A 27,869-nucleotide genomic window follows, 5' to 3' on the forward strand; every position below is an offset into this window, starting at 1 on the left:
CAAACGTATCCAGTTCAGTTTAAGCATAAATGATTTTACTTCTGGGATAATTGGTAGTGCTTGGGCTTTTCAGAACTTCTTAAAGGCCGAATCAAGATTTAGATTTTTATTGGACATTATTCTTTTGTGTTTGGTGTTCACATCACAGTTACTGATGGGCTTGTTAGCAATCGAAAGATACATAGCAATAGTCTACCCCTTTCGTCACCATCAACTGATGACGTCACGAGTTGTAAATATTGGAATTGTAACTATGATTGTAATAGGAATATTCATTGTAATTGGAGGCGCGTTCATTATAACGTATATTAACATAGGTGCCTTCTTCATAATGTTCGATACAATACGTCTAATAATTCTCATCTTAATATGCATTTTTAATGTTGTTATTTATTTCAAAGCAAGAAAGCAACAACTTAAAATTGCCGCAATTGAGAATCTTGTGATCAGATCAAAACGCACAAAGGACTACAAGGCAACGAAAACTACACTAATCATTGTGGGAACATATGTTGTATGTGTTTCCCCACTTGTGGTATATTTCCTGTATTGTTCTTTAGTGGAAATCATCGATGGTAAATATTCGTACAATGTTCATGTGATAGTTGTACTATTAACAATTACATATGTAAACTGTGGAATGAATCCCATCGTATATTCCTTTAGGAATGAGCAATTTATTCATTTTTTTCGTTCTTTGATGAAGAAAGGTTGAATAATCTTAAAATATGAAGGCAGTTTATTGACTATGATTGTGATTCTCACAAATGTTATGAAAACGATCAATAGTCTGTGGCTATTTATTACAGAAATACATATGAATATAGGCCTAATACAGTGTAGAAAAGTATTAAAGATTGAAACGTGTTAAAGTACAATATAGAGGTAGGCCTATCTTCTTGTACTAACATATTACCTCTGTGCACTGTCGCCCAGCGCATTATTAGCGTTCAATAGTAATGGTTTGTTTCAAATCCCAGTTAGAAGACCAGTAATTGAATCGGTGACGTAAAAGTCAGCAGTTAATTTACCCTTTAAGGAAACACAGTGTATTGTTGAAGTTGTTCGTAGGCATAAGCGACTTTTAGAAGAGTTTTCTCGTCAAACATTCGTCCAACTAACATCATCCCCACTGGTAGGCCATCTATGAAGCCAGCGTTGATGGTCAGCGCTGGATGACCAGTTGCGTTAAAGGGTGATGTGTTGGCCAGATTTCGTCCAGCCTCTTTCAACAGAGCTATAAAACACAGAAATATTGTATTTCAAACATTATGTGAAAATAAATGTGATATGCCCAAATATGGTGGTGATATGGCCTCATCGCGTTCATATATGGGCACATTTTGTTGTCACATAAAGTTTGATAGTGTAGACAGAGCTTTAGTTTGATAAGTTCTATGTAGAACATAGTTTATTCAAATATAATTGAGTAGAATAGTGGTTGCAGTAACTGCAGTAACGTATGCTAAGCAGTCATTGTAATCATCAATTAATATGATTACCCTAACGCTTGCTAAATAGTTACAAATGTAGTTACTGCAGTAACTGCTGTAGAGCATTATGTGTTCAAATCGTACCTGAAACTGATGTGTTTTTTGCTGGTAGTTTTGGCGTTTTGAATGGAATAGTTGGCATAGCAATGACATCAACCTTCTGGAAAACTTTATCATATTCTGCAGTCAACAATCGCCTAAGATTCTGAGCCTTGCCGTAAAATCTCCCTCGATATTCATGTTTCATATATTCTCCCAACATCCAAACACGCTAATAATATTGGAGTATAATTGAATGTATAATGTAATGAATCACTAGAAAGAGCTAATAGATACATAAAGGATAATAATCTATAATAGACTATGAGTAAAAAAGAACACGGTGTTAAGATAACTATAGCGAGGCATTTAATAAAAAGGCAAACTGCCTTAAAATGTAAATGTGACATGTTTCGAGAAACTATTCTCATCATCAGAACAGTAAACAACGCCTAGTCTGAGTGCTTATATACCAATAGGACATGTGTATGTAAATGAATAGGGAATTAGCATAATAAAACAACAAGGAATGTAGGCAACAGCCAATAATATGACAAGTGTGACGCCTAAGTTATAGATTAAATATATGTAACGTCCACTTTAAGGTTAGGAATAACGGTATCTGTTTTGTCTTAGTATGTATTATTTTTATCATTATCTAAATACATGTTTAACAAAACAATTAATATAATGCAATGGTTTAACAAATTCACAGAAAAATCGGTTTAGGCCTAATTAGCTGATTTATTAAAACTAGTGTTTTCACAATGTTGTTTTCTCATACTAAACTGGGCGATGATAAAAACAATACATTGATGAGTTTAGTTGTGCGCTTGGTACTTTTCTATTCTGTCTCAATCTAAAGCTCTGTGTACTATCAAACTTTATGTGACAACAAAATGTGTGTGTCAATATTACTACCATATTTGGCAACATCACACCTTTTTTGTCAAACTAGTTTGATAGTGTAGACAGAGCTTAGTTAGTCAAGACAACATCCAATCTATCTATTAACAAACATGTCATTGTCGTTATAGGCATTCACTAAACAACTAATTAATAAATATTGTCGGCTCCAAGTAAAACATACTATACTATGTTATTTAAGAAAATAAACGATGTTTGTTATTTAAAATTTATATGCGCTTTGGAGTACAGTTGCGGTGATTGATTGACGTTTCCAATTTCGTGACGTATTGAAAATCAATGAATGGTCTAATTTGTTAAAATGTAATACATTTGGAATTAGTCTAGTTAATTGAGATATGAAATGACGAGGTGTTCATATAGTTTGAATTGGATATTGATATTGTTGTCAAACCCATAAAGACTTAGTAATAATGAAAATAAAGACTAGAACAAACATTTGCATGATGAGAAGTATTATTAGGATATCAGCTACGCCTGAATTAGATCAAATGTTTATCACCACAAACATTGCTATTACCTTAACTGCAGGTGAAAGATCATCTGGTTGTGACTGGAGCCCTCTGCCAACAGCGTCCATCATACTTGTTGAGTAGAACCCTTTGTGACCGCTTCCAACACCTAAAATGAAAAACAAAGCAGCGCACACAACATATTTTAGTGAGTAGCCGAGTGGTTCAGTGGAACCATGCATAACCATAATATCGCCCTTAGGTGGGAAAGATTCTTCTCGGATAACGGTCTTTATCATCGTAAGATCCAGTGTACACAAATTGCGTGTGATCAATATTACACCTTTCGAGACGAGTAGGACTACTGGATAGATGAGAGATAACAGTTAGAAATAACAGTTTAAACTCCCGAATAAATGATAACCCTATACCATAACATGTCTTTGAAGTCTCAAGAAAGTTTCAAAATATGAAATTAATGTTTTTACTTACAACCTCCTCGTAGCATTGTGTCACTTATTCCTTGATGTGCCATACACCACCTTATATTTTTACCTGAAATATCGTTTCAAAATTGATCAGCATATTACTGGCTTTGCCAATGTTGTATGTATGTTTCATGACAGAAAATCTTTACAAACCAAGCGCAAACCTAACTATATGTTTTTCTGGAATATTCTATGAAACTCTCTCTGTGCTACCTGTTTTGTATTATTCATACTTTTGTTTTTTATTCTAGGTGTATTTTGTTAAATACACTTAGAATTGTATCTGACTGACTGTCAATAATCTGTTAGATACTATCTAATGACAGCTGCCTAATCGGGTGTTTTGACCAAAATGAATCAAATTGATACAGTTTCTTCTTATCTAAGCTGAAAACGGTAATTGTTGTTATTGTTTGGCTGTTGTATTTTTCAATGTATTAGAAAATATGGTTTACCCTGATTGTGTAAAGGAACCGAAACATCTACGATCTTCGCCAATAATAATGTTGACATTTTGGAAACAGCCGACTTTACAATACTGTTCACCCTGTCGTCACAATCTTGCTGCTCAAAACCCTCCTTAAGCAATCCTATTGTAATGTTCTTGAGATTTTCACACTCCACCTGCAAAATACGAATGGTTTAGGATAACAAAAAACTGTACAAGTGAACACAAAAATTAATAAAAAATATAATTGAATATATAGCCAGTATTGCATGTTTGTTTTTGTTTATCTTCAGTCAGTTGTTTGTTTCTCTTTATTATAGTTAATATACGCCATGTGTGCCAAATAGTTTATAATATTGAGTAAAATTAACTAACTGTACTCACAGAATCTGAATATTTTTCTCCCACGATTGTTGGGTTTTGTCGTTGATCGAGTCCATCATCATATCCTGCGATTGACTCCAATAGAAGAGCACAATCCTTTACGTTCTTTGCCATAGGTCCTAAATGATCGTTAGTTGGTTCCATGGCTTGAGCACCTGTGTAAGGTACAAGACCATGGGTAGGCTTTAAGCCAATGATGCCACAGCAACTAGCAGGTAGTCGTATCGACCCGCCCTGGTCACCTCCAATCGCCATGTCCACTTCACCTTTTGCTACCTGTGAAAATAAGTCAATCATGCATGTCCAAGAAAAAAAATAATCTTAGATTATGAAAATCTAATAAGCACACCTTATAGCTAGGAGTGTGTATAACCGCGTATTCAGGAAAATTGTCTCGGAAACCTGGTTCAACTCTCTCAGTCTAAGAATCCCGTACCTGGTTGAAACTGTCATTCTGAGGAATATGGGTCTCTTCCTAGGCCATATATATATGTATATATATATATATATATATATATATATATATATATATATATATATATATATATATATATATATATATATATATATATATATAGTATTCATCGAAATGTCAATTTACTTACCAGTACCGCACAGCCTGAGCTTGACCCTCCTGCACTGTGCGTGTAAGCGCAAGGATTCAGCGTCGGCCCTTTGGCTGCCATATAACTTACTCCAGAAACGCACCAGTCCTCACACACCGCTTTACCCGCAACTGTTCCACCTTCGGAAGAATACAAATAACTAAATTAGGCCTAGCAAAATTGTACGTATAATTTATCTGTACATCTTTAGACAAAAACAACAAACCTGCATCTAGAACCCGGGTGACCACCGTGGCATCAAACTCTGGTACATATCCTTCCATTACCCATGATCCTCCCATCATAGGTACTCCAGAGACGGCGATAGTGTCTTTCATTGCTATACGTTTTCCCTGCAGTAATCCTTCTGAAGCCCCTTTAATGTCAGTCTTCCAATACCTACGAAATCCACATTGGAAATGTAATTAATTAAGCGATCAGAAACTAAGCTAAATACAAAATGCAGAGAACGAAAGAGTGCGTCCTATGCAATGTTTTTGTTCATATAAAAAGATACAGAAATTCGATATTTGTCTTTACATTAATATTTTGTGACGTCATCAATATGGATACAGTAATCCATCCTTCTGGTTAGGCTCAGATCTTACAAACATAATGCCTTACCACGCATTAAACGGATTTTCCGCCGCCGTCGGTCTGTAACCCGGTAGTCGCGGATACTTCACTGGAAGCGTAATCTCCGGCAGCTTTTCTATTTCGTTATAACAGCCAATGATATCCTTCATTAGATCCCTGTATTCAGCCACTTCTTCTTGACTAAGATCAATTCCGATTCTCTGGGCAAGTTCTTTCGTCTTTTTTAGACTAGGTAAGCGAACTGGTGGTGAACTGTATGTTCCATCTTTAAAAAAAAGTAATTTACTAAACGTTCATATTTTGTTATTAGGCTTCCGTTTGTTACTGTTTGGCAAACTATAATTTTGCGGAGTATACTGTAGTACATGTTTGTTTTTTTGGATGATAGCGTCCACAATTTTCAAGTTATCATCCTGAATATTTTGGTGTGAATAGGTATATACTTACAGAACATTCCTATTGTATTTTAAGAACATTGGCCGATTAATAACTTCACAAATAAAAGAGAAATATATATATTTTTTTAACATGGGCCGAAATATCAAGTTGTGCGCCCTCTCTATCCCATATATTTTGCTAAGTACTTCACTCAGTGTCTGAGTGCTTTCATTGTTACCCAGGTGTATATGGGAACTCGGATAGTGGCCAAATCTGGCATAATTATCTGGCATAATTTGTACACAATCTAGCATAATTTGGCTGAAAACCCGAAGAGCTTTTTTTTTTTTTTTTTGCTTCCCACCTTTGTGGTACATAAAACATACACATAAACCGCCCTCTTATTCACTGTTTTGGTGCACTTTTAGCCTTAAAGATGTATTGTCCCCCTGAAAAAATTTTTTTTTTCAATATTTTTGTTGAATAGGCCATTTTAATTGCACATAAAAGTTATTCACTTTGACCTCAATTTGGATCGAAAAAAATAATTTTTTACACGGGAAAATCGAAATTTAATGCAAAAATTTACCAACCGGAAGCTATTTGTCTGGAAGACAAATGTGTTCCGGTTTAATTTAACCCTTGACCTGAGTTAGCTCATAAATATTCATATTGTATGGATACATCGTGTGGATGATGATGCTTTCCAAATCAACAGCCAACAACGATAGCAATGCATGCGTGCGAGAGAGTCGAGTAGTGATGCGAGACGAATCTTGAAGAAAACACGAAAACTATAGCTAGCAGAATGCTAAGTTAGAATTACAGTTGGTAACTTTGATGTTGAATCTTATTCATTTAGGTGAGTTTGTTTTCGCTAACAGGAGAGGCCTAGCTAGGCCTGGGCCCGAATTTGCTGCTACTGTACTACTAGTACTACTACTACTACTACTACTAGGGCCTAGTAGCACTGACAGTCTCGAGTAGCCTAACTGCTGCCTAGAAAGAAGTAGAGTGTAGTACTAGTAGGCCTAGGCAGTACACTGCTAGCTAGGGCTACAGTAGACCATGGAGGTATAAAAATACTTCCATGAGTAGACCACCACCAGAAGGGACGTATTTTTGTTTTAATCATGATGAATTGGTTTAATTTTTAAAGATTTTAACTATCTATTCGGCAGTGAAAATTAAAAAAAAAAAGAAAATCTAAATATTTTTTTGGATGTTTTACTGATGCAATATTTTAAAAATATTTTCTGTATCAAATGCAATAGGTTCAAATTAACATTCCGCAAATAAACATTTTATGCAGATATTTTGACACAAATTTCTTTTTTTTTTTAGGTTGATTGATTGAACAATAAGAGCAAGTAGTGAGAAACATAAAATGTATCGTACAGTGGCAACATTCACAATTTATTGAAACGTTTCTTACTACTGTATTAAAATGACACTTTGTAATGGATGTGAGCGATCTTAGAAGACTATAGCTGTCATAATTACTGCCACAATCAACACATTGATAATTAGTAGACAAATTGACACAAAAAACAATACAGGAATTCAATAAGATATACTGTATATATATATTTTATTAACTCCTTTTGCACTGTAATATTTACAGTAAAATTATAAAGTGTAAGTAAATTTGAAGAATTTATCCTGTGTACTGTTGTAGTAGTTTTTTTTTATTTATTGAATGTTATGTTTACAAAAAAAAATTATACAATATTTTACAAGCTGGACAAGGACATATTGGCGAAATGCAGCAGGAGAGTCAGAAATATTTTTCCTGCAATATCCAATCACATTCCAATACCGAGTCTATCATTGTTGTCTTTGGGTGACCTCTGTTCCAGTCTTCATCAGCTCAACGTCTTTAAAAAAAGTAAAAGCAAAGTATGAAAATCTGGAAAAAATAGATCATGCATATTTAGTGCAAAATTGGGCTAGTGAAATTGCTTACTTTAGCATAGTCAAATAGGTATACTACCTTTCTATGGTAATTAAAACACATTACTTATAATGTTATAACTTATAAAAAGAGAAAATAAATATTTGACTTACTACAGTACAGAGAACATTGTTTGTGTTGTAAAATGGCTAAGCTGGCTTTTCCCCTCTGTCTACTTGTACAGTGCTGCTGGAAGGTTCTCAATTTCAGGCTTGTATTGCAACCATTTTCCCTGAAAAATGTTTGTTTTTATCATAAAAATTAGTTAAACAAGCTTCAACTGTAAATATATATGGTACAGCAAGCTGGCTGTATTTTCGGAATGTAGCTAAGATTGATGGCATATAGCCTAGGCCAGTCTATGAAGAGTACAATGTATAGGGCCTAGCTGGGCATCTTCTGCAGGGACCCGATTGTCACAGTCTGCTTGCTACTAGCCTAGTAATATGCAGCAGCATGTATTAATTATTCTAGGCCTAGGTCTAGCCCTGAACTGAAAAAATCCCAGGCTAAGTTAATTAATTTACCTTCCTGTTATTATTGCGTTATATATATTATTACAGTATATTTAAAATAACCGTCTAGGCCTACTTACCGACAAATTAACAGCTCAGCTTTACATATTTATACGATCAGGCCAGGGAAACCCACAGTCGCGTCGATCTCTGGTGGTGTTGTTGTTGTATACAACGTGCATCGTCCATTGTTAGATCAGATCTCTGCTGTGTGGATGCTCATTAACATATCATGCATATGTATGAGTTAGCTCTACCGGCCTAATTTCTGAGCCGATGAGTTCGAAAAAATGGTAAACTTATTTTGATTTTTTTATAAGCGAAATCAATATTTTTTTCGGTGGAAGTGAATAACTTTATATTAACTACAAAACGGTCTATTCAAAATTTGATTTTTTTCATCTTTATTTTTCATTTTTTGGGGGACAATACATCTTTAATTGTGTCTGGCATAATCTGGCATAATTTTGTGCTGCCACCTAGCATAATTTCATTTCGCTCGCTGGCCACACTGATCTCGGTTAGATCAAGACACACAATTACTAGCTGCATTATGGAAGTACGGTTTCCATAGGTGTTTGATAAAAAAAAAAATTACTGGGTTAATAATGTTTAGCGCTTAGAGGTTTCACAACATTAGGCGCTATATAAATCCAGGACATTATTATTATTATTGACGAAAAAAATAATTGAGGTCATTATTCAAATGTTGTAACAAAGGTGATTGTATAATTGTATAATATTGTAAACAGTATACATGTTATACCCGGACTTACCCTTTAACAGGTACATAAATAGGAAAAATAGCAAAAATTTAAACAGTAATCAGTACGGTAACTAATACTGTATGTGCCTACCTTTTTGTTGCCAACCTCACAACAAACTTTACGTACATTATAAATACACGCGTTAACTAAGGTGTGTTCACAAAATGCATAAGCAGAAACGACAGTCATTTGATCAATTACAAGAGACGAGAATCATCCGAACTGTCACGTGTGATTGGTCAAAGGTACTTACGCTTACGCCCAAAGGTGTGAACTGTTTGTTAGCTTCATATTACTTAGTCGAGCATTCACAAGCGATTGATCAAATAATCCATCTCTTGTGATTGGTAAAATCACTTACGTTGCGTTACGTACTTGCGTTCTGTCTGTAGTTAAAACCAACCTTTATCGTGATATACTTACATGAAGCCATTGCTAAATATTGTGTTTGATCAGTCAGCTTCTCTTCCGACCAGAAGTAGGCCTACCAATTATAGGCAAAACATATTATTAATATGCTGCTAACTTTATCGCCTTTTTTCTGATTGTCTTCTTAAAATGGCCTTATTATAAATATCATGATTTTATTAATATGAAGGCCTACAATAAACTTTTATTTATTATTTAATTTGGAGCGTATACGTGTGTATCGTACCGTTTATTAGGCTGTTATAATCTTACGAGGTATACTTGAAATGACGCATGCGCAAATGTTTAACATTCATTATTCCCACTAGTAGACAACGCAAGGACGAAATGCAATTGTTGACCAATCACGGCGCGATAGATGATGATACTTGCGCTTACGTACTTGCGTTAACTAGTGGGAAGTTGCGCTGGAGAAACATAGCGTATAGCACTATAAGCCAACTCGACAATGCTGAAATAATATAGGCCTATGAAATTGAGGCTATGAAATTCAGGCAGTATGCGTCTTTACTCCTGATTCCAAATGCTATATCTCCCTCCACATAGATACATACAGTACCGAGAATTGGCTTACTCTCGGTATTATCCAAAATCAGAAACGTTTATTCCAACCACATATTATACTTTCCCCTTATTCCACCCCCAAAGACCAATTTGTCATTCCCGCAGGGACCGAGCTTTCATTCCCCCAGGTGCCGAGCTGTAATTTCTCAGAGACCAAGCCTTAATTTCCCAAGGACTGAGCCTTAATTTCCTAGGGACCGAGCCTTAATTTCCCCTGTAACCTCTCCTAGCAGACAACGTGTAAGCCTACCTTACATAAAATTTGACGACCGGCAATAAGGCAAATCAGTTCAATGTTCAAGGACTTACATACACCGTATGGAAAAACTACGTAAATGTGTAAAATTGATGTGATTGTGATGTCATATCCAGATTCAAATATAAGAATTAGGCCAATCCATTTTTATTATAGGGGAGATAATTATGATACTGTATATCTGAAATCTTCATAGCAGGAATATGAAATGAAAATACCTTTTATAAATGATGATTTCAGCTTTAATACTGTATATCTTTATAATAGACCTACCGGTATCATTTTGCAATTGTGCACATAACTATTTATTGAATATGGTATTAACATGCATTGCACGCTTAATAATTCTGTAACCTTTAATATGTATTTATTAAATATGTTATTAACATATTATGCATAATAATACTGTACATATAGTATTTATTTATTTGATTTGTTTATTCTAAAGTTTACAAAAGTAAAACATTTAAGGAAAAAATACAGAAAGCAAAATGATAACTTATATCCAATAAATGAAACCAAAAAAATACATTATTATTATTATTTAAAAAACATCATTTCGGACCTACGATGTCATCTTTTCATTTCACAATGATTCTTTATATATGTTTAGAACTTTATTAGACAGCTTATTCTCTTAATTAATCAATAACAGTAACAAACTCTAATATCATACGTACGTAGGCCTACGAGACATTTTGTTGTTTAAAACTTGATTGATCTTATTTTAAGATATATATTTTTTTTATAAGGAAATTCGAAATTGTATTTTTTCACATTGAGTTATAACATGCGTGGTCTAGTTTGGAAGTAATTCAGCCAATTACGATGGATAATTTTAACTGTCGTTTCCCATTGGTCAACTTGTTTGCCTACGTTGAATATCATAGTGGTCCTATTGGCCAAGTTGTTCGTAACCGTGCGCTACTTTCAGAAGTGTTTTCTCGTCAAACATTCGTCCAACTAACATCATCCCGACTGGTAGGCCATCTATGAAGCCTGCGTTGATGGTCAGCGCCGGGTGACCAGTTAGGTTAAATGTAAATGTATTTGTCAAGTTATTTCCACCATTATTGACCAATTCTAAATTACAACGATAATAAATTGTTTGTTAGTGACCGATATCTTTTGTATATGAGATTCTATATGTGATTATTGGCCAGTTCAGGCTTAGTTATATACCCGGATAAGTTGGTGAACTACCACTAAAGTTAGCGATAACTGTGCCCACAAATGTACCTGGATAAATAACTTATCCTTAACTGCCGTATTGTTAGTAGAATCTAGTTTAAATAACATTAAAAATGTCAATTTTTTAGAAAATATCATTACCTGAGATTGAAGCGCCCTTTCTCTGCAGTTCTGGAGTTCGAAACGGAATCGTTGGCATAGCAATGACATCAACCTCTTGAAAAACTTTATCAAACTCTGCTCTCAACAATCTTCTAAGATTTTGAGCCTTGCCGTAAAATCTTCCTCGATATTCGTGTTTCATATATTCTCCCAACATCCATGCACTCTAAAACATAATATACATGTTACAAGAATTATTCACCAAAAAAACAAACTCTGGTTGAAGTTATTGATATGTTGGATGCCTACCTTAACTGGAGGAGGTAGATCATCTGCTTGGGATTGAATACCTCTACCGACAGCGTCCATCATACTGATGGAGTAGAATCCTTTGTGGCCACTTCCAAAACCTACAAAGAAATGATGATATTCGTTCCCAGTAGTATTATTTTTAGTCGCGTGCAACACGACCCTACAGCTCACTATGTAGGTTGGTCGGTCGGTCGGATGGTCGGTATAAACACTAACTCAAATTTGAGCACGCGACTGCATCCATTATGGCCCTGTTTTAACAATGTGTTAAGGCAGAATTCAAGAATTTTGAGAAAATGTGTCATGGGATAATTTGAAATGATTTCGGTGCCTGGAAATTACATTTCTAGAATATAATGAGTCTTAGAAAAATTACATTTGAAAGTATGCTAGGCCTATTAGTTATCTAAGATAATATAAGTTACCGTAGTTACGAGAGTTGGCATTTTACAAAGGTAGAATGACGAAAATCTATACGGTTAAAATGTTACTTACACCCTCCTCGTAGCATTGTATCTGCTATCGCTTGATGTCCCATACATAGCCACATATTTGGACCTATACAATTATTTTCAACGATATACATTTCATTTTCAAAAATCCTTCTGCAACATTTTCTTATTGAATAACTACCATTTAGTGTTGTGTTACCTAAAATGTTGTTCATTGTACGTGTTTTTTTTCAATTCAATTCAATTTATTTTTATTTCGGAAATATCATCAATAATAATTAACTTATAAAAAGAAAAATCGTAAACTCTAAACTTAAGTATATAGAATGCTTCTCCATCTACAATACATTTTGGAGTTATGGAGCATATTATTATGTTTGCAAACACAAGCAACAAGGATGTTACCACTATTCAACATACGTTGCTAAAACATAGGTAGATTTTACTTATTAAAGAAAAGTTCAATAAACATTGCACTGGCACTACGACTTCTTTTCTATGAGTTGAAATGTAACATAAATCTTACCTTGCTTGTGTAATGGTACCGAAACGTCAGTAACCGTTGCTTTCATTTTTGTAATTTTTTGAAGAGCTGTTCGAACCAACTCATTTACTACTTGTTCGGAGTTATCCTGCTCAAAACCTTCTTTCAACAATCCAATGGTAATATTATCGAGCGTTTTAAACTTCAACTATAAATAGAATGGATTTAAATAAGATATTGATAGTGTACTGTACGACTAAAGCTGTGTCTACACAATCAAACTAGTTCGACAAAAAAATGTGATATGACATCATCATGTCCATACATGGGCACATCACATTTTTGTCACATAAAGTTTAATATTTTAGTCAGAGCTGTACATATCCAACTGATAATGAACAGCATGTTTTCCGCTTATAAATGAAGAACAATCATACTTACTGCGTCTGTGTATTTTTCTTCAACGATTGTTGGGCTTTGTCGCTGATCGAGTCCATCATCGTACCCTGCTATTGCCTCCAAAAGAAGAGCACAATCCTTTACGTTCCTTGCCATTGGTCCTAAATGATCGACTGTCGGGTCCAGGGCTTGAGCACCTGTGTAAGGTACAAGACCATGGGTAGGCTTTAAGCCTATGATTCCACAGCAACTGGCAGGTAGTCGAACTGACCCGCCTTGGTCACCTCCAATCGCCATGTCCACCTCACCTTTTGCAACCTAACAAATTATAAAAGACATCCATTTATAATTCTCAATTCACTGCAATAATTAGAAAGCTTCAATTTGTGACGTACCGATGATCAAACTACGTCATGTCATGGAAGATCATGTTCACTCTTCCTGGTCATGTTCATTAAGTGTGCGAATACGGGGATACTGGGACGTGTGTCCTTGTGCCCCACCTCAACACATTGGTTGATGGTTTTTAGGCCCCATGCGAGACACAAGTTTGATGGTTTCTAGGCCCCATACGAGACCAACGATATTCGATTGACCTGACCTAGGTAGGTTGTCGGTCTTCGCAAATCGAAAGCTTTTAATGACAGACGTCTCTAGACTTACCAATACAGCACAGCCTGAGCTTGAACCACCCGCACTGTGCCTGTTGTTGTGAGGGTTCAGTGTCGGTCCTTTCGCTGCCAGAAAACTTACTCCAGAAACACACCAGTCCTCACACAATGCTTTGCCTGCGACTGTTCCACCTTTGCGTCAATACAACATAAAAATCAATCATATTTCACTTTTCTTTAACTTTTCAACAACAATAATAATTAAGATAATAGCACAAGATTTTCCACTATTATTTGTCTCTTTTCAGCTCACGTTAATCTTGTAAAATAACACGCCAAGTTTTAAGGTAAGCCTAATAATTTATCTTCTTACGTATCTTTATATCAGAGGAAATGGAATTTAGGTTTGATTCCCATATACAAGTTCGTAAGCGTAACGTAATCGATTTGACCAATGACGGCGCGATGGATTATCCGAACTGTCGCTTGTGATTGGTCAACTTACGTTACGTCCTAGTGGGAACCAAGCCTTACACTATTCGGGTCGGGTCGGGTAATATGTTACCTCTTTACTACTGTATTGTATTTCTGTGTTGTATTATCAAATCATAATATAAGAGTTTCAAACAAGGATTTCGAAATTTCTTTTCACAAACCAGATGAACAATATCCTTTTACATCTTACACTTCTACCGTATTCTGGGTTAAAATGTCATACCAAAAAATGCATCAGTAGTCACAAACCTGCATCTAGAACTCTTGTGACCACCGTGGCATCAAACTCTGGTACATATCCTTCCATTACCCATGATCCTCCCATCATAGGTACCCCAGAGACGGCGATGGTGTCTTTCATTACAATGCGTTTACCTCTTAGTATTCCCTTTGGCGCTCCAGAAATATTAGTTTTCCAATACCTGCAAGTAAACCAACCTAATTAGACAATTTGTTTGGTAGGTACCATTAACTACCCGAATAATAGCAAAAAATCAAACAGTGCTGAATCTTTTATGTTTCTTTTTATGTTTCTTATATCTGTATAATGCCATCTCTGTATGATGTCATCTTCTCTGTAAGATGTCATCTCTGTATGTTATTATCTCTGTATGATGTCATCTTTGTATGGTGTCAGCTCTGTGTGATGCCATCTCTGTAAGATGTCATCTCTGTATGTTATTATCTATGTATGATGTCATCTTTGTATGGTGTCAGCTCTGTGTGATGCCATCTCTGTACGATGTCATCTCTGAATGTTATTATCTCTGTATGATGTCATCTCTGTGTGATGTCATCTCCATGTGATGTCATCTCTGTGTGATGTCATCTCTGTATGGTATTATCTCTGTATGATGTCATGTCTGTATGATGTCATCTCTGTATAAATGTCATCTCTGTATGTGTTGTCAACTCTGTATGGTATTATCTCTGTATGATTTCATCTCTGTATGATGTCATCTCTGTACGATGTCCTATCTGTATGGTGTCATCTCTGCATGATGCCCTCTCTGCATGATGTCATCTCTGTATGGTATCATATCTGTATGATCTCCTAATGTCATCCGGCTGTATGATGTCATATATCTGTATGAGGTCATCTCTGAATCTATGTCTTGTTCTTCCTTATTTTATTTCATTCAACTTTATTGGTGATCGTTCTTAGGAGATGCCATGTTTCTCAATTATTATTCTTTGGTAAGATACTTTTCTCTTAGAACATAGGATGTTGCTAGTTGTCGGTCTTTGTATTGTCTAACTAAATGTCAACAATAGCTATGACACTCGCTCGATGTTATATTTGGTGTCATATTATAGGCCTATCTATTTATACCTACCACGCATTTAGTGGATTTTCCTCCGCCGTAGGTCTGTAACCCGGTAGTCTCGGGTACTTCACTGGAAGCGTAATCTCCGGCAGCTTTTCTATTTCGTTATAACAGCCAATGATATCCTTCATTAGATCCCTGTATTCGGCTACTTCTTCTTCACTTAGATCAATTCCGATTCTCTGGGAAAGTTCTTTCGTCTTTTTTATACTAGGTAAGCGAACTGGAGGTGAACTGTAGGGTACATCTGAAACAGATGATATGTGTTCGACTGTTAATAATTTTTCGAATGGACTTTTGTTTTATCCTTTTGATGAACATGGAACGTTTTAGATTTTTAAGAAAATTCGTTGATTTACTGTGTATTGACACTAGTAATACACTTGATTTTACATCTGTCAGTTGATTGTGTCTAACTAACTCTTGCAAGTCATATAAAAACAAGTTTAGCTGCATTAAATAAGATACTCTCTGTCACTAGAAGAAATGCACAATTCACTTTATGCGTACATACTTTCCGACAGATATATCGTTTATTAAAAGTATTTTAATACAGCTAGACTGTTTATAGATGACTTGCGATAGTCAGTCAGACTCTATCTACTGACAACTGCAGAATAGGGTGAATAATGTAAAAAATTAAAATTAACAATTGACAAGGCCTTCTTTTTTTTAGCATTTTTTTTTTCAATAATGGATGGATTCTTACATAATGTTAATGAATTAATTAAATATATGAATCTACCGCAGTTTACTGCAGTACGAAAGAACAATTATTGGAATAATTCTAACATTAAGGCAGTGAATACAAAGAAAATATAAATTGTAGGCTACACTTACGTGCCATTTTATCTGTTCGATGTTCGGTTTCTCGGTGAACAAAATATCAAATCAACTAATACTGAAAATCCTTGAACGTGCCTGGTATAGAGGTTGGCATAGGTTTTCTTTTTCCAATTTGTTACTGCCTTTAAATTTACTTAATTGAGTAAATTTATAAATAAACTTAATTGTATTAATATCTTGACTTGGTTTAGTTTGATTGTTTGATCTCATAACAAGTGAGTAGCATTTATGTACGTTTGACGAATTTCATTTGCACACATAATAAACTCTCTTAAATGGCTATTACGTATTATTAGTAGGCGTTTTGGTTCAATAAATAAAGAAAGTGTCTCCATTAAAAAAAATTAGGATAGAAAGGATATAGTATATTGTTTGTGGTTAAATAGTTTAATAAGCCAATTTAATATTATGGTTAACATTATGCCGGTAGTGATAGGAAATCAAACAGCAGTTATACACAATTTCGTTAAATACAATTTATTTATTAAAAATCAACTATTATTACATACACAGTATTCAAGAATTAGGAAAATATATTATATAACATTTTTTACAGGCCTAACTACTGTAGTTTAATTTTTAAAACATTTAAAACCTGAATTAAAACACTTCAAACTAGATTAATTGTTTTTTCATTAGTTGCTGGTTTTTAGTCGCTTGCAACGCGACTCTAAAGCTCACTATGTCGGTCGGTTGGCCGGTCGGTTGGTCGGTAAACACTTGAGCACGCGACTATGTGCAGCCATGTAGCCTATATGGCCTTGTAAAAATGCATTAGCCTTCTTTCTCTCTAAAAGTGGCATTTAAAATGTTATAGGCCTACTATTATTTCATTTATTATCTTATTTGTATAAGGCGGTCATGAAAGCTTTCGGCTAGGCAGGCGTATTTTTTTCAGAAGTGCAGTGTTTCTTCTAAATTCACTGAGCCTACCCTAACACTTAACCAAACCTTCCGTTATCCAGGCTTGGTTCCCACTAGAGACGCAAAACAATGACGGAGACGCAACGCAAGCGAGTTGACCAATGACAAGCTAGAATAAATATATATATTCATTCCGCTTTAATCTTGCGTATCTAGTGGGAACCAAGCTTAAAGCGTGGTTCCCTCTAGAGACGTAAGTGAATTGACCAATCACAAGCGATGGATTATTCGATCTGTTGCTTGTCTTTGGTCTACAAGCTTGCGTTGGGTTTACGTCATTGTTTTGCGTCTCTAATGGGAACCAAGATTTAGCTAGAGACGCAACGCAAGCGAGTTCCTCAGGCCTACTAATTCATCCTTTTAATGTTTAAAATATACATGAATAAAATAACTTTGTCGTATGGACATGACGTCAAAAACGAAAAAAAAATAGGCCTAAGTGTAGGCCTACAATCCCATTTGTATCACTTAAAGTCGCCCGGGCTCATTATAGCCCTTATCCAGGATTCTCTCTCTTCTGTACTGGATGCCTGAAATATGTATTGTTTTCCCTTCCTTGTTTTCACTCTAAACAGATTGGAACGAGATTTATTTTTCACTTTCGAGTCTGAAATCCAAACAAGCATGGTAATAAACATTTATTAGTTAGTGGTAATTAAAATTTATTAACATTATTATATGTTCCTAGAAACATAAAGAAAATACAATGTCATCTTTAGGCTACGTGCACACAATTGTGGATAGGCATCTGATTTGCATCAAATATCCACCCGCGTGTTTTGCCCCGCTCAGTAAAGTGGAATTGTGCATTGCGTCGGTTTATCTTCTCATTTTGCTAGCCTACATTTTCCTGAAGTCATGGTTTTGAACAAACACCGACACAAATTATAATTATTTAAGCTTCGTTCACACTGGGACGTAACGCAAAGACGCAACGCAAGTGTGAATTGACCAATGACAAGCAACAAATCGATTAATCCATTGCGATAGGTCAGATCACTTGCCTTATGTCTAGTGGGAACTAAGCGTCAGCCTTATACTAAATCGTGTTTAATCTTAGTAAACAGAGGGATATCTTTCCTTCAACCTCCAATCAGCGTCGGTACGGGTATGAAATGCCATGTGTGCCAACATTTTAGTCTACTCCATAGCATTTTTATTATTATACTGTTTTGACGGTCACGACTTAAACTTCAATGACTTACTGTGACCTCCTTCCATCCATACACTGTATACGTATGTTTGTTTAAATGCATTTTAAATAAGTGGAAAATACACGAAACGAAAATTACCGTCTAGCCTAATGTTTGAAAAACATAATTTTTAATTTTCCTTTCGTCGACGTGAATATCATATTTTTATTTAGTTTCTGGTTTTTATTAATGTCTTTAATAAGCGACCATTATGATTTATCACAAATAGCGTGAGTGATGCATGATTGGAAGGAATTGAGAGCAATAGCGCCACCAGCATAATAAAAACTTTATATACTAAATAATGGTGGCGCTATTGCTCTCCATTCCGTCCCGTCATGCATCGCTCACGCTATAAACTGCATTATGTCAAATTTACACGATAACCACGATTGCGTACGCGTGCCTTTCTCTGTTTCGTATATTTTTCGATTCATATTAATCTGTGTCCACACGAGTGTTGGTACACTTACCTGATGAATCTGTATTTAATATTTCAACCGAACAATAGTTTATATCTACTTCTCCGAGTGGTTTTTCCTCATCAATCTGAAATAGGATTAGATTAGATTAAATTAGACTGGTTGGATTAATCCGAGAGTGTAATGTGGTGTAATGGTTAGGAAATCTGAGATCTTAGGAGATCCTGCTTTTTAATTAAATAAGATACTTAAAGATGAGCGGCGTATCAATTTGATCTCTGGTGCGCTTGCGTACAATTGAGGGACTATAGTGCTCTTCTGTACCACGCCGAGAGTGTTAAAGAGTCGCTATCAGATCGGATTTGAACAATACCATGAAAGCCCCAGTGGTATAATGGTTAGGAAATCTGATTGCTTCTTAAATAAGATACTTAAAGATGAGCGGCGTATCAATTTGATCTCTGGTGCGCTTGCGTACAATTGAGGGACTAGCGCTGTTCTGAAGTACCACGCCGAGAATGTTAAAGAATCGCTATCCAATCAAGTTTGAACACTACCATAAAAAGCCCCAGTGGTCTAATAGTTAGAACATCTGCATATCATGGAGAAGGTCCCCGGTTCGAATCTTTGTTGGGGCGAATTCAGAATGTGTTCTATGCCAGTAGTGTTTATTATACATCTAATAATTATATATTTATTTATAGTTGTAACCGTGGGATTAACCCTGCAGAACAACCAATAGGGATTGTGGTTCCGAAAACTGTCTATGTTCATGTAAGGTATGTCTATATTAACAATTGGTAATTCCAGATTAGCAATATCCTGTAGATATTCACCTTTGACCCCCGATAATACTGTAATAATTGTGGCTTATCCCATAATAGGAATAATCTAGCTTTCCACGTTCGGCGCACGTGACCCTGTAAAATATAACAGACAGAACATGAATAGTTTGGATGAATCATGAATGGGTGATGAATACACGAATAAACTTAATTGTGATAGCTTGTCTTGCTGTAAAAACATCAACATTTTACTGTCTTTTCATGCTGTTAAGTAAGCAAATATTTAACACAATGTACGGTATGTATAGTGGGCTCTACTATACAAACACAATGCTGTTTAAAATTGGACCTCTTAACAAACATAATGCCACTTGTGGGGCATGATAACAAACAATGCAAATAGGGAAATTACATTTCATCGCGTATAAATTATGTATAGATTTTCATTGGCACTCAGTGATCTAACTCAACGCAATAGCGCTCTAGGCTTATTGGTAACCGTGATTGTAATTCAAACCCAAAAGATATAATATACATTTAAAAGTTTGTAACAAAGTTCAAAGCAGTTAATGCTTGATTCATGTTAAATCTTGGTTCCCACTAGCGACACAACGTAACACAACATACGCAACGTAAGAAAAGGGAGGGAGAGGAGAGGGAACCAAGCTTAATGGTCTGTCTACACTATCACTTTATGTGACAAAAAAAATGTGATATGCCCATATGTGGAAACGATGATGTCATCTCACTACCATTTTTTAAGCATATCACTACCATTATTTGGTAAACCATCAGGTAACTGGTTCAATATTTCACACAGTCCAAAGACAAACATTAACCTTTGAACTTACCCTTTTTAATAGAAATCCTTGTTTAATCAATTTTCCACCTTCCGGTCCATTTAATAATTTTGAAGGTATCACTACCTTCTCTTTTGCCCTTTTCAATTGTTTTTCGTCGTCTGAATCGGATTCATCGCTACTACTAGTGAATGTATCTTTGTTGTTAGATGTGAAGGCTGACTGGATAAAATAAAAGAAAGAATTCATAATTTACGAGAAAGGGAATTAACGAATAATTTATCATGATTATAAATACATACAGTTTGCAAACGTATAATCAGCTATTGTTGTTGATATGAAATGAAATAGACCCACTGCAGCCATGTAATATTTCGTTATTGTTACTTAAAGGGTCACTAGGCCTATAGAAAACTACAAATTCAACAATGGTAATGTAACGACTTTAATGTAATTATGACAGTGGTCTTTCGGAGTTGGTGGACACTAGAGGACACAGCGCAAGAATGTACGCGTAACAACACTGACCAATCACAATGGATGGATGATTATCCCCCGTGCGTCGTAATTGGTCAAATTAATAATGCGCAACCTCCCTTCATCGCTTTCTAGTTGGAAATAAGCTTTACGCAAAATGAGATTAGTTTAATGATTTCAAAGGTAGAATTTGAGGAACAATAGACACACAGCAGCCATCAAAATGTCACTTACAAATCGATATAATGCATGTCGTTCGTCTTGGAATGTTTTTGCGTCTTTCATCCCGTTAGTGTCACCCTCTAGTGCTTGTAGATAAGCCCGCCCAAGTAGCCTATTGCATTGCTGAACTCCGTCCTCTCGATTTGAGACAAACGACCATTCTAAGAGCCAGTCTACCAAAGCCACTCCTGTTAAAGGTACATTAAAAAAGCGTGATGTGCCCAAATATGGTAGTACTATACCCATGGTAGTGATTTGACATCATCATGTCCATATATGGGCACATCCCATATGTTGTCACATAACATTTGATAGTGTAGACAGAGCTTTAGAATTAGGATCAATGGTGTTTGTGTCACGTAAATAAATTGTTCTTCCGGGTGTGATGGAACTCATCGCCAACATTGATGAATTACGGCATAATTATTACTTGGCAAAATCCCAAAGAATTTTACTTGTTAGCACGGAACACAATTTTTAACTTATTTTTCTGATTTGTTCCTGATTGTAAATAGCTTTATATCAATAGATTATGTCTTTTGATTTTCAATAAAATCGGTATATCGATGACGTCACAAAAGCATATTATTATTATATTGATAGTTGTTTTGTGTTGCTTTTGATTGGAAACAGTATAGTAGTTGGATACCCGGCCGCCTTACCTGTAAAACAGTGATTGTATTTTTTAGTACCGACAACGTGCGTGTCCAGTTGAATACCACCTCCAGAATCTTGCATCGCTGATACAAGATCACTTATATAAAAAAAGAAGGAAGTGAATATTAAATCAATAATACGCCTACATGGAGAGGGATGAGGATACAATCGAGATGTTTAGGAGCATGGACATGGGAGATATCAAACCTATAATATTTTATGAAATTAGTTGGGTTAGGCTCGTGTTGTAGGCCTATGTGATGTGACTATTGTATAGCATACTGACATTGTAGGCTATTGCATAATTGAATGTATACGCAATGTCATGACGGGTGCATGTACCTATTGCATTGATAGCATACTACATTTTAGGCTATTTCATAATGGAATATACGGAAGAAATTAATATCTATTGCTTTCCAAGAACAGTTACCATTTATAAAATAGCATAAAATGTGAATGAAAATAAATACATAGAAAAACATTACACTTAAGAAATCAAACATGCAAAGCAGGGGGATAACCCTTTAAGCCCAAACGCTTGTTTAGTGTAAGCATTCTCCATGGTGTAAGTGTTACCCCGCCCGGCCGGTGGCCAAATTTCACGCTTCCTGGCACACTTCGCCTGATTTTTCAGTAGGCCTACATTAGGTCATGGAGGTATAAAAATAGATTTTTTTTTTCTATTTTTATACCTCCATGATTAGGTATTGTATAAATTACGGTTGAATCATACTGAAATCCATTAATCAAATCTTCGAAAATATTAAATATGTGTTAAATATTTATGATTTTGTTTTACAGTGATCAATTCTTGTGTGGTTATTAGTTTCTATTAAAAGTATAATATAATTTCAGTATAGGCCTAACAATCGAATAATATTATTTACAGTTTCTTAAATGAACTATTTTTTATCTCAAGAAACATCATAACCAGGAAATTACAGGTGTGGTTAGACATTAAGACTTTGAACTTTGTTCATGATGTAATCATAGAGGTGGTATACCTCCATGGTATAATTATATTCCCCATCATTGGTGAAGAGGATTAGATGGATTAAAAGATTACATCAGATGTTATGAATGGCATTAAGCCTAATAATAACAATGCATGTTCATATGATTCAATAGAAGTTAAATTCCCTTTTTTCATAGCGTTTTGTTTTGGTTCCTTACTAATCACAGTATTTAGGGAAAATAAAGTCATCCATTGGTAATTTAATTTCTTTAAGTTGAGCGCAGAGGTCAGATTTGAAAAATAAAACCAATGGTTTTGTCCAAGGGAAACTAAGGGAAATAATGTGATGTAGGCCTATCTAAAAATAGCTTGTTTACTTTGGGACTTAGGTGTGGCCCAACTAATGACAGCCAATAGCGTTAGGATTACATTCGGCTACAAACCATCCCATTGGTTGACTTACTTTAAAGACTTGTCGTGTTCTTTACCGTCTACTCGAACGGCATCAACTCCTCTGATAGCCTCACTGATGGCAGCTACCCATTCTTCTCTTTCAGCGTCACCAGATGCTTGAACCAGAAGATCTTGACCAGCCATGGATGATATTTGAAATACGTCCTAAATTTAAAAGATGTTACATATAAAAACGGTACATTTAAAACGACTTTGTGATTATTAAGTTAATATATTCCCAACTAGAATTCTTGTTTAAAACAAGTGATTTAGAAATGTTAAAATTGTAACATACACCAAATTACTGGCGATGCCTACACTAATAAACTAGTTTGACAAAAAAAGTGATGTGCCCAAATAATGGTAGTGATATGCCCAAATATGATAGTGCATCATCATGTCATATATGGACACATCACATTTTTTGTCACATATTAATGGTTTAGACAAGCCTTAAGATATTTAAGCACTTGAAAGTGAGCAAAATACTTTATTATTGCGGACCACCATATTTTAAGATACAGTTAATTCGAGATTTCAAAAAGATTTGTGACGTCATCAAATATATTGCAACGTCAATAGGCATGATAGGCTATATAGGATAGTAAATTATTACAACTTGGACAGGCACACAACAGAAAGATATACAAGTAAACGCACTGGTCATTTTTCCAAGTAGTAAATTATAACATTGATACTAACAATGCGTTGTTCTAGAATTATAGAAATATTTTCAACTCAGTGGGAAGCTTTCTAATTACAGGTTACTGCACCTCATAGGAAGTACTCTGACTATATTTATAATTTAAAAAAATAAATATTTTAAAAAGAAAGTTCAAGCGAGCAGGAAAACAATGCGCAAATATATAGCGTGTTGGAATTATTGCTTTAAGACGTCGTCTACGGTTACATTCATTATTGTCGTCGCAGTCGCCGCCGTCCTCGTCGTAGTGGTTATAATTGTGGTCGTCATTGTCGCCTTCGTTATCATTGTTTTGTATTCGTCATAGTCGTCGTCCTTTTCGTAGTGGTTGTCATGGTTGTGGTCGTCATTTTTATCTTCGTCATCTTTGTCTTGTGTTCGTCATAGTCGTCGTCGTAGCGGTTGTAATTGTTGTGGTCGTCATTGTCGTATTCGTCATTGTCGTCTATTGTATTCGTCGTCGTCGTCGTCCTCGTTGTAGTGGTCACCATTGTCATCTTCGTCATCATCATCCTCTTTGCGTTCGTCATATCGTCGGCGTCCTCGTCGTAGTGGTCGCCATTGTCATCTTCGTCATCATTGTATTTGTATGCGTCATCGTCGTTGTCATCACCATCATCGTCGTCGATGTTTTCGTCACCAATATTTACAATAAATGTACAAACCGTTTTCTTAGTGTATTGCGGAACGGGTGAGATAACAGAGCTTCCTTTTAATATGACGACACCAGCCGCCGCCTCGTCTTCCTTCTTTTTATAATATCGTAGTTCCTCCGGGAACAATACAAACCACCGGGTTCTCCAGTTGGTACGAACATGACCCTACGAGTAAAAGGTTTAAATTCAATGTAAAACAGTGTGTGATCTTAATAAAATAAATAGGAACGGATGTACGTGATTCCGAATGGTGATGTGATGCAATTGTATACCACTCTGCTCGGAGAGGATCTTTTGTATCCGTAATATCATAACCCATACATTACATTTATGATTTAAATGGTTAATAACTTCCCTTCCTATGCGTTATTCCGTACTATTTCTTTGAAGAGAAATAATGGAAAAATGCATTTATTATTATACCAATGTTGGCGATCTAGAAATGGAAACGTGTTGATGAAGCCATAAAGATATAGCGAGATTACTCCCGGTTAAAGTATTTTATTAATTTTATAATTTTTTTTTGGAGCGGTTAACCGACATCTGCTTGCTTCCGGTGATGCAAAAACGTCAGCTTATAACTTACGGAAACAATATCTACAATTGGCAATTGATATAGGATTCTGATAAACTTTGAACACGTTCAAGCTAAATTGAATTTTGTGTTAGGCCTGTTGTGTTAAAAGGTCTCTCTCTGACCACCGTCCCATCCGACCTATATCTATACAAAACCTCCCGATACCATTAAGCCGCAAATTGTTGGTTGTGAGTCCAGAAATGCCCGTTCACACAGGGACACCTTTGATTAAAACAATGGCTAAAGGCCTATTTACACAGACGAACAATAACAGTAATGAATATTGAGTTCCGCTCAGAATAGATACAGATTCTACGTGGGATCGGACAAGCTACGCGGTTTTCCGCTTACCCTTACCGCTCGTCTGTGTAAATTTGGCTTAACAAGTGCATTCAATGTTGTGTTTGCAGATGTGTTATGACAAAACAAAATAGTGATGATTATATAAAAATATATAGAAATATACAGAAATGATTTTAATTAAGCTTATTGTTATAAAATGCTGGGATTATACAGGTCGTTAGAATTAATCTATCTTCACAACACAAAAAAACAGAAAAAAAAATTTTAAAATTATACATACTTATACAGTGCTTAATCATTGCATTCCGGAGGTGATTCTTTTCTGCTGGAGTGGTTGTAGGAATTAATAGATTTAATCATTGGCCATTCATTCATACAAATTCATTACAATAACAAATACTATAGTATTGCATTTTGTTTACTCTTAAATCAACGTTGAAATTTCAACAATTGAATGTCAAACAAATACTCGTTATAACTATTGGTTCTGCCGTAACAATTTAACTTTGACATTTTCGTGGGAACAATAGCAATAATTGCGAACCGCATGTAGGTCGGAAACTTAAGTAAACTCAGACAAGTGTGACAGAACAGATTAATTTATACACTTGATATTGGTAAAAATAGCCTACAATACAATTAAAAAAACTAATTTGACACTTCTCTATGTGACCTGATTGCCTTTTATATCGGACCTACACTACTGAAGTTATTATCGTGAACCCACTATGAAACTCTGTCTTCACTATGAAACTTTATGTGACAAAAAATGTGATGTGCCCATGATGATGTCATATCACTACTATATTTAGGCACATCATTTTTCAAACTAATTGATAGTGTAGATAGGGCTTTACTGAATATCACTTCGTTTCGTTTTTTCGTTTATTTATTTTTTTTTCCACTCACTTATATATATATATATCATTTACATTTACATAACATATATTAAATGTGGATGGATGGAAGTCACAGTAAGTTCACTGAACTTTAAGTCGTGACTCCCGTATGCCTATAAGTATACTAACATTGCTACAGAGTAGACTAAAATATGAATATATAATAGTGAAAGTACATAAAATCAAAAAAAAAAAAAAAAAATTAAATTATAGAAGTTAAGATAAATTACTAACTTTATATTTTAGAAGTTTGTATGAGTTCCTTCTCCTAAGGTTTTCCCCATTAAAATTTCAACAATATTGTACTCATAGAATATCTCCGATTTTTATCAAAAGAGAGTGTGTGGGTTCCCTCATATGGTATGGTATTAAAACATTTAATTAGGCCTAACAATTGTATTTTTGGTTTTATGCTAATTTTCTTCACTTTGTTTATTATTATATACATTTAGAAAAACGGAACTCAGACCCGATAGACAGTAAACGAATGTTAACATTACCGTAATGCCTAAACAGTATAGGCTTACAATTCTTTTATTATACAATCAAAAGAATCATAGTACCGTGGGCTTACTATAGTGTTTCATATCGCAATTTTACAACCCCGCTGATTTCCTATTCAAATAAAATCAAGCTTATGTCAACATCCATTCTGTGTTATGTATATCATAGAGGTATCCTCTATGTGTATATCAAAAACAACGTTAAGCTTACCTTTTTGACGAGAAACCCTTCTTTTAACTTGGCGCGTTGTGTCATTTAGCCACCGACGATGTAGGACCTATTTTAAATCAGTAGCCCGTCCTTTAGAAAATCAACTCACCGGGTCTTGATCAGATTAAGTTATGCCTGGCACGGATATTGGTATTGCATTGTAATGGGAAGTTACTATACTATTGATATCATTTTACGCTCTATTCGGTTCCTGGTTGTAACAACAATTATTATTGTCAGTATTAATCATAGGCTTATATTTCAAATGGAGGCGCTGTGTAGTGTACTGTTGTCACTTGCAGAAATTGAAAAAAAAATTGTCTTATAGTAGGCTATATTCTAATAAAACGTACAGTAACTACAAAAGTGCATTTATTTATTTGTTTATTTATTTCATACGCATCCGATCACACACACACAAACTTGAAAATGGATATATATTTTATAATTGATCGTGCTTTATAGGTCTATAAACAAAGTCTATTTTGAGGCATAATTAGGACGTGGAGTTGAAAGAGTCATGAGTTATAACCCTGGCACTAGGTCAGGATTGAACCTTGGACCTTGGGATTGGAAGAAAAGCAGGTTAAGCTACAGGGGACCACTATAT

At 35.2% G+C, this 27,869-nt stretch overlaps 2 protein-coding genes and 2 long non-coding RNA genes across 6 annotated transcripts; 1 reads left to right on the forward strand and 3 right to left on the reverse strand.

Moving 5' to 3' along the window:
* Positions 1–752: 752 nt before the first annotated feature.
* LOC140058584 (amidase-like) lies at positions 753–16,734 on the reverse strand. 2 transcript variants are annotated; one of them, XM_072104265.1, is made up of 18 exons: positions 16,511–16,733; positions 15,680–15,917; positions 14,592–14,764; positions 13,900–14,039; positions 13,279–13,554; positions 12,880–13,045; positions 12,397–12,459; positions 11,899–11,999; positions 11,629–11,815; positions 5,461–5,698; positions 5,063–5,235; positions 4,837–4,976; positions 4,232–4,507; positions 3,855–4,023; positions 3,404–3,466; positions 2,980–3,080; positions 1,578–1,764; positions 754–1,237 (listed from the first exon to the last, which is right to left on the reverse strand). In XM_072104265.1, the coding sequence occupies exons 1-18, from the start codon at positions 16,515–16,517 to the stop codon at positions 1,035–1,037; spliced, it is 2,901 nt and encodes a 966-aa protein (XP_071960366.1). In that variant the 5' UTR covers positions 16,518–16,733; the 3' UTR covers positions 754–1,034. The 2 variants fall into 2 exon arrangements, with proteins under 2 accessions (XP_071960367.1, XP_071960366.1); XM_072104266.1 differs by lacking the exon at positions 12,397–12,459 and having other exon boundaries at positions 753–1,237; positions 16,511–16,734.
* LOC140059098 (uncharacterized) lies at positions 7,584–8,594 on the reverse strand. 2 transcript variants are annotated; one of them, XR_011847109.1, is made up of 3 exons: positions 8,361–8,591; positions 7,879–7,997; positions 7,584–7,688 (listed from the first exon to the last, which is right to left on the reverse strand). It is a non-coding gene; the product is annotated as an uncharacterized lncRNA (long non-coding RNA). The 2 variants fall into 2 exon arrangements; XR_011847110.1 differs by having other exon boundaries at positions 7,631–7,720; positions 8,361–8,594.
* Positions 15,517–22,080, forward strand: LOC140058590 (uncharacterized). The gene is made up of 3 exons (XR_011847023.1): positions 15,517–15,539; positions 19,760–19,834; positions 22,029–22,080. It is a non-coding gene; the product is annotated as an uncharacterized lncRNA (long non-coding RNA).
* LOC140058588 (pleckstrin-like) lies at positions 17,007–27,445 on the reverse strand. Its single transcript, XM_072104269.1, has 9 exons — positions 27,260–27,445; positions 24,776–24,931; positions 23,418–23,572; positions 22,002–22,093; positions 21,352–21,527; positions 20,692–20,862; positions 19,892–19,975; positions 19,107–19,182; positions 17,007–18,047 (listed from the first exon to the last, which is right to left on the reverse strand). Exons 1-9 carry the CDS (start codon positions 27,302–27,304, stop codon positions 17,905–17,907), a joined length of 1,098 nt encoding a protein of 365 aa, XP_071960370.1. The 5' UTR covers positions 27,305–27,445; the 3' UTR covers positions 17,007–17,904.
* Between the last annotated feature and the right edge of the window lie 424 nt (positions 27,446–27,869).

Source organism: Antedon mediterranea, chromosome 9 (genome assembly GCF_964355755.1).
Source record: "Antedon mediterranea chromosome 9, ecAntMedi1.1, whole genome shotgun sequence".
NCBI lineage: Eukaryota > Metazoa > Echinodermata > Crinoidea > Comatulida > Antedonidae > Antedon > Antedon mediterranea.